The sequence below is a fragment of the Physeter macrocephalus genome, unplaced genomic scaffold, assembly GCF_002837175.3.
Source record: "Physeter macrocephalus isolate SW-GA unplaced genomic scaffold, ASM283717v5 random_1097, whole genome shotgun sequence".
Taxonomy (NCBI): Eukaryota; Metazoa; Chordata; class Mammalia; order Artiodactyla; family Physeteridae; genus Physeter; species Physeter macrocephalus.
Window position 1 is genome coordinate 17412 of NW_021146984.1, and position 7589 is coordinate 25000.

Consider the following 7589-nt stretch of genomic DNA (forward strand, 5'->3'; position numbering starts at 1 on the left):
GTCCGGGAAGATCCCACATGCCGCGGAGCAGCTGGGCCCGTGAGCCATGGCCGCTGAGCCTGCGCGTCCGGAGCCTGTGCTCCACAATGGGAGAGGCCACAACAGTGAGAGGCCCCCGTACCGCAAAAAAATAAATTAATTAATTAATTAATTAAAAAAAATACTAGATCAAAAACAGGGAACAGTTTGTTGAAAAGCACTTTGTTCCATCACCCTATTGTTGCCAAAGCATCACACTACCTCTGTGAAACTAAAGAAGGGAGACAGGAAATGATGCCCACTTGTCTTCAGATCCCTCTGCTGATAAACCTACAACCTTAGGACCCCCATAGAAGACCCTGTCCTCTAATGCTAAAACAAGCTCTGTTTATATAAAAGGGTAGAACGACAAGCAGAAGTAATTCCTGCAAACTAGTTCTTCACTCTCAACTAATTGCTAATAAAAGCTCTTGGGGACTAGAAAGCTACAAGTGAGCAGAGGACATTATCTTCTGAGTCCCTGAAAATGGGATCTTGAATCAGACCTACCTGGGAGTCAAATTCCAGCTCATTCATTTATAAACTGGATGACTTTGGACAAATTACCTTCAATCTCAGCTTGCTACTCTGAAAAATGGCAATAATACTTATCTTGCAGGACAGGACAGTTGTGAGGATTAAATGACAAGATAATGTTCAGAAAGGTACTCAACACTGGTATATAGCCTACCCTACTACCAGAGTGATCTTGATAAATTACAAATTGGAACGTGTTAAACCCCTGCTTAAAGTTTTTCAGTGAATCCCTGTTGCCTTTGGGGTAAAATGCAAACTCATTAGAATCCTTCAAGATCTGGCCACTGTCTACCTCATTTCTCACGGCCCCCTGTAGTCATGAAGCTCCCCCACTTGCCCCACACTTATACATTTCCACACCTCTCAGAAGGCATTCATGCCTAGAATGATCTTTTTATTTTCTCCCAGTTATGTCCTACTCATCTTCAAAACTCAGCTCAGAAACTATCTCTTCAAAAAGGTTTTTCAGATCCTCAATCATCCTGGGCTTATCTCAATCAAAGTATATACCATAATTTATCCTGTTTCCTGTCTGTCTGCCTTCTCATTAGATTATGAACTCCAGGAATAGGCTATATTGTTTTAGATCTGGACACCCAACAATTAGCCCCTAGTAGATGCTTAATAAATGTTGACTAAATCAAGTAACAAATAAAGATACCCGGTAAAGCATGTAGGCCCAAACTATGCTCCTTTTGTAAGGAAAGAATGTACCAGTCAAGAAACCTTTTTGCCTTCTTTCTAGTCAAGGAAAGTTTTATAATTGGAGACGAATTTCAAATGGGGTTTACCAAAAAAAATAAATAAATAAACCACCTAAAGCTTCATTTGAAAAGCTTTGAGAAGGGGAAGGAGCTGGTACCCTTTTCCCTACCCCATATTTGAATTGCACTTACCAGCGAAGGGCTAGCTAGGATGCAGTGGAAATTCCAATAGAATGGGAGACCAGAGAGCTCACTCCGCACCCGGAGTATCAGCGCCTCTGCCACATGATCACAGGAGAATGTAGCTTTGCCAGGGCAAGCAGTGTCCTTCAACAATGGGCGAAGCAGATCATCCAAATGACAAAGAAAAGCTGCAGGAGGAGCAGTCAGGCGCTTGTTCAGCTCCTAAAAAGAGAGCAAGCGTTGTACAGGGTGAGAGGGCTAAAAGGAAACTGACTCCCTGGTAAGTAACAGCAAAGGAATGCTCTGGTTAACATGAAGACAGTGGGCAGAAGAGGAAGGGAAGGGAAAATAAAAACATCAGAACAGGAAAGAAGAAAACAAAAAGAAGAGAGATCAACTGGCCTACTTCACAATTCTGCCTTCCAATGAATGCACTACAGAAACACACACACACACACACACACACACACACACACACACACACACACACGCCCATATGGAAAGATCCTAGGGCTACAGGTAGAAGTGCAGAACATTAATGGGAATTGTAGCAACCTAATTTGACCTTCCTTGGCTACCTATAGGCCAATAAGCTGGGTGACGTTAATGCCCCCTGACCTTCACTAGGAAAGAAGTTATGTCCACTGCCACCCACAGCACTACTTCACTTCTCTTCACACTTACCTTGGCTCGCTGGCTGATCACACTAGTGTCCACCTGTTCATGCCACACCTGTTGAAGATCTGAAACCAGCAAGGCATAGCCCTGCTTGGTGATATAAGCCTTGGTCAAGAGGGAATTCTCGGCAAGCTGTAGCCATGCCCACGGCTGCATCAGCAGGCCTTGCTCCAGTTCCTCCATCTGCAGGAGAGTCTTAATTTAGCAAAGTGCCCCCAGGGTGCTGTACGCCTGGGGGGACACCACTCAGAGAGTTCGCTATCAAATACATCTTGTGAAAATCCTCCCTAAGAAAACAGAAGGCATTGATTTACATTCTACCCCCTCTCCTTCACCCTCCCAGTATATAACCAGCTGAGCATCAACCTTATCACCTCTTGCCACTAAAAATCTATTTAGAATTTTGAGGGGTTTTTTTCCCATATTAAATTCCTAGAAAACATAAAATATCACCTTTTTCTATAGTGGTTAAGCCTCAGCATAATGGTACTAGTATTTCTGCTTTCTAATAATATAACAATATGGAAACCTAAACCATTCTTGTTGCATCTTTATCACATTCCTAATAAATAAGTCAATGCTATCCTTTCCCAGAACTTCTAGAAGAGAAGAAATAGTTCTTGTTTTACAAAACATCATAAGTCATAAGTGTCATGCGCAGGAAATTCAAATTATTTGATCATAATCTAAAAACAAAACTCTGGGCTTCCCTGGTGGTGCAGTGGTTAAGAATCCACCTGGGGCTTCCCTGGTGGCGCAGTGGTTGCGCGTCCGCCTGCCGATGCAGGGGAACCGGGATCGCGCCCCGGTCTGGGAGGATCCCACATGCCGCGGAGCGGCTGGGCCCGTGAGCCATGGCCGCTGAGCCTGCGCGTCCGGAGCCTGTGCTCCGCAACGGGAGAGGCCACAACAGAGGGAGGCCCGCATACCACAAAAAAGAATCCACCTGCCAATACAGGGGACACGGGTTCGAGCCCTGGTCCATGAAGGTCCCACATGCTGCGGAGCAACTAAGCCCGTGCGCCACAACAATGGATCCTGAGCTCTAGAGCCCGCGAGCCACAACTACTGAAGCCCTTGAGCCTAGAGCCCGTGCTCCGCAACAAGAGAAGCCACCGCAATGAGAAGCCCGTGCACTGCAGGGAAGAGTAGCCCCTGCTCGCCGCAACTAGAGAAAGCCCGCGCAGCAACGAAGGCCCAACCCAGCCATAAATCAAAATAAATAAAAAATAAAAAAAAAAACTCTGGAAGCTCTCAGACTTTTAAATATGTGTGTGTGGGTATATATATATATGTATTCCCTAAACATATATATATATATATTTCCTAAATGAATACATGTATGGATGTGTATATATATATTTATATATATATATATATATATACATTTATATGCCCCCCAAATATATTTTTTCCCTAAATATATATATTCTCTAAGACAGGGATTCTTAATCAGAGTCTATGCATGTAAACCCTCTGGAATTATATGCAAAATTTGTGCATACCTGCATATACCCATTTGGAGGGAAGAGGTCCACAGCTACAGCTATGGTTGGTCAAATTCTCAAAGGGATCAATGAGACACAAATAAAGAGCTAATAACTGTGTTCAGAAGCAAGGAGAAAAGCCCCAACCCCATTTCAAGAAGACCCTGAATGACTAAGAAGTCAATACAAGGCACAGCACATCACAGAGGTAGAGACCATGAATTTACTCCACTTCACTCATCATCCACATCCACATCCACATCCAAGGCACTGCCATCAATGATATCACGCCCTGCTGCACATCCTGGAAACCAACCTTTCTACTTCAGCAACTAAATTTGTAGCCTTAATCTAGTAGATGTTCAGTAACTATGGCTACTTTACAGGCAGTTTGATCATTTTTCCTGAGGGTAAAAAAAAAAAAAAAAAAAAAAGGGTGGACCTCCCCCTCCCTGGAGGTTAAGACTCCATGCCTCCACTGCAGGGGGCACGGGTTCAATCCCTGGTCAGAGATCCTGCGTGCGGCTGCGGCGCAGCCAAAAAAAAAATAGTGATGTAATTTCAGTTTATAAACACAAAGTGAAGTGGGGTGGGGGGCGCAGATCTTAGAATACAAAGAAAACAATGAAAATCCTTGGATTTCATTAACGTGGTTAACAGGGTGCTGTTCTTCCAGTCATTTTCATCTCAATCTAAGCCATTATTCTTCCAACCATAACCTAGTTTTTGAAGCCCGGCCTTGTAACATAATTTGTACAGACAGGTGAAATAGAACTATATATATTGTGATTTTTATCTGTAGCAGCCTTAAAACCTTGTGTTCAGAGGATGGTATTTCAGTCACATTCCCACCTGCTGTTCCTACTGGGAAGAGAAGATCTTGGAATGATTAAGCTAGTCCTCACGGGACCAGAGTTCCACATTGCCCAAAGTCAGAAACAGCAAGTCGGTCACAAACAGCAAGTCGCCAAGCCCTTCTCTCCCTTACAGGCACTCCCCAGCGTGCGCTCTAAGAGTCACCAAAATTGGGTTGACTATCCGAGCCTGTCACTTCGGAAAGCCTGGAACCTCAGGACCCTCACACAGTATGTTTTGTTTTGCGGGCGGGGGAGGAGTTTAAAATGTGGGATCTGGGATCAACAAGCCCCCTAAAAAGGTCTGAGAAATTCAGCATCAGACCTGGGTTAGCTGCTCCCACCACGCGTGTCCTGTTTTGAGGCCTGTATATCTCACCTTTCTCTTGTTTCCTTCAAGAATGCCTTTAACCCTCACGTTAACCAGAGTCGCCCGTTTATTATTTTGAATGAGGGAGGGGAAGCGCCGAGGGCCAACAGAGGAGTGGGGTGGCCTAAAGCGGGTCGGCACCCAGTCCCGCCCCTTGGCCGTGAGCCGCTCCCTCGGCGCAGTTCCTCCGCCATCCTGCAGAGGGCAGCAAAACCCCGGCGACCATCCGGGCTGGGCCACGCCCCGCCCCTCGGTCCCTTTACCACAGCCCCACCCCAGGAGCCCCGCCTGGCGTCCAGTTTCCATTCGCCCTCACTAGAAAGGCCTTCACCTTCCACGTTTCTATTTTTACAGCACCGGCTGCATGAGGCGCGGCTCGGGACCCCTCAAAGGGCAACAAAGCCGAAAACCGGCTACTCGGTGGCGCCGAGCTACCCGCATAGAAGTACCCGCGCAAACCCCGCCTCGCGGCCGGGAGGCAAGCTGCGCACGCGCGGCCCCCCGGCCCCGCCCACGCCTGCCCCCGGAGGCCTGTCCCAGAACTCTGGCCGCGCGCGGGTCCCTCCTGGGAGGAAAATTCGGGGAGGAAGCGCGTTGCCAGGGCCAGCCCGCAGAGTCCGGGCAATCTCTCGCCGCCCGGCCCCGGCCCTGGCCTCGATTAGAACTCGACCCCACCTACCGTGAGCGGCTTCGAGATCTCTCACTCTCCCCGCGGCAAGCTGGCCCGCCCGCGCAAACCGAAAGGCCTAGAGTAGGGGAATTTCCCCTCAACCACGGGGAGGCGGGGTCTTGGGACACTGGGGCGGAGCCCAAGCCTGATGTGGGCGGAGCCCAAGCCTGATGTGGGCGGGGCATCTGGGCCCACGGAGCTGATAAACTGGAGCCGTGGGAGGTGGAGGGACACCGTGGCCGGGAAAGGAGAAGAGAGGGTGGAGGACCCCCTGGTACAGAGGTGGAGGGGTAGTGGCGCCCCTCAGAGTCGCGCTGGCAGAGTAGAAAGAATGCCAGACGAAGTGCAGGAGAGGGGACCCGGGATTTGTATTTGTTGATAAACCCAAAGTCATTTCCCTTCCCTACGCGTCCAACCTCTTTTTTTGTTACGTTTTTAAATAAAACGAGGGGATTAAACTTAACTAGGTATCTCTTTTGGGTCTCCGCCAGCACTCGAGTTGTTTAAGAGATGAGTCTCCCAGGCATAAATCCCATGGTCTGACCTCATCTTTACCTCTCCTGTCTCATTTCTCCCTCCATGCACCCCCAGTTTATGCTCCATCACCACAGAGAAGCTTGAAATCCTTCAACTCATCTTGCACCTTGTACAACTTACTGTTTTGCTCGAACTGAATACCTGAGCCTAAAAAATTCTCCCCATCCCTGTTCCACAACGAAAAATCCTCTTGTTAAGGCCAGCCTCAGTGCTGCTTCTATGTAAAGCTTTTCCCACTATCCCCAATCAGAATTCATTATTCCTCTTTGCTCCCATAGCATTGTTTCGAACTTTATTGCAGACTGCTTTCTGCTTTGGATTTTAGTTGGTAATTACATGTCTTTTTAAACCATAAGTGTTTGAGAGGGCAGGGACCCTGTCTTATCCAGATCTGTATTTCCAGGACCTTGCACATAGGAGGCACAATAAATAGCAGTTAGTGAATGCTGGGGTTTGAGTATAGATAGTTCACAGGCAAAATATCATTCAATCATGGCCCACTAAACCATGGCCCTGTTCTGGAACAGTTGGGCCTAGTTAAGAGAAGGAAAGGCAAACACACCTGTTGGGAAATGAGACCTTTAGGTGGGCCCGTGTGAGACACACACACACACACACACACACACACACACACACACACACACATCCTCTCCCTGGGAGAAAGTAGAGCCTGGGATCTGGCTCTCCAGCAAGCTGAGAGATAGGGCTAAAGTAATCAAGGTGGAAGCTGGAGTCCTGGTAATTACTGGGACCTAAGTTCTTCTCTGCTAGACCCAGGGCACTGCTCCCCAAAGCCAGGCAGCAAGTCGGCTGTCTCTCCTGGCTCAGAGGGCCCTCCTTCTTCATTCCCAGGGTCTTCAGGCAGTGGGCAGAGGCAACGGAGGGGCTGGGGAATGCAGGGACACAGGTTTTGGATGGAGAAAGGAAGCTCATACTCTTGAGCAGGCTTCTCCCTGGACTTCTGAGGCATCCGAACCTCTTGGGCAGTGAAAGAAGATGGCAGCCCTTGACCTAGGCCTCGCTCAAGCTGTGTGCCTGCAAAAGAGAGGGTGGTCAGGGCTTCCCTGGTGGCACAGTGGTTAAGAATCCGCCTGCCAATGCAGGGGAAACGGGTTCAAGCCCTGGTCCGGGAAGATCCCACATACCGTGGAGCAACTAAGCTTGTGTGCTGCAACTACTGAGCCTGTGCTCTAGAGCCCACGAGCCACAACTACTGAAGCCCGCACGCCTAGAGCCTGTGCTCCACAACAAGAGAAGCCACCACAACAAGAAGCCCGCACTCGCCGCAACTAGAGAAAGCCTGCGCACAGCAACGAAGACCCAACAGAGCCAAAAATAAAATAAATTTTAAAAAATATTTTTTTTTTTTTAATTCAAGAAAAGAGAGAGAGAGAGGGTGTTCAGGCCATTGCCCAACCCAGGGAGTGATGACTTCCTGGCCATTCCCCAGTCTGCTGGGGCCTGGCCTCAACTTACCAGGAATGGTGTTCTCTAGGAGGAAGCCCAAGAGTCCCGCCAGGAAGATGGGCTCTGTGAGCAGTGAGCGTAGTA

The 7589-nt window shown here is 48.3% G+C and overlaps 1 protein-coding gene across 1 annotated transcript in view; it reads right to left on the reverse strand.

Annotated features, from left to right (window-relative positions):
- Nucleotides 1–5941, reverse strand: part of LOC102989694 (non-homologous end-joining factor 1) — a gene marked incomplete at its 3' end in the record, with an annotated part of 12361 nt that extends 6420 nt beyond the window's left edge. Inside the window, exons 1-3 of the mRNA XM_028487258.1 lie at nt 5511–5941; nt 2127–2303; nt 1452–1664 (exon numbers count right to left, since the gene is read on the reverse strand). Of these exons, the coding sequence (XP_028343059.1) occupies nt 1452–1664; nt 2127–2303 (390 nt within the window). The remainder of the gene's footprint in view (nt 1–1451; nt 1665–2126; nt 2304–5510) is intronic.
- Nucleotides 5942–7589: the final 1648 nt, after the last annotated feature.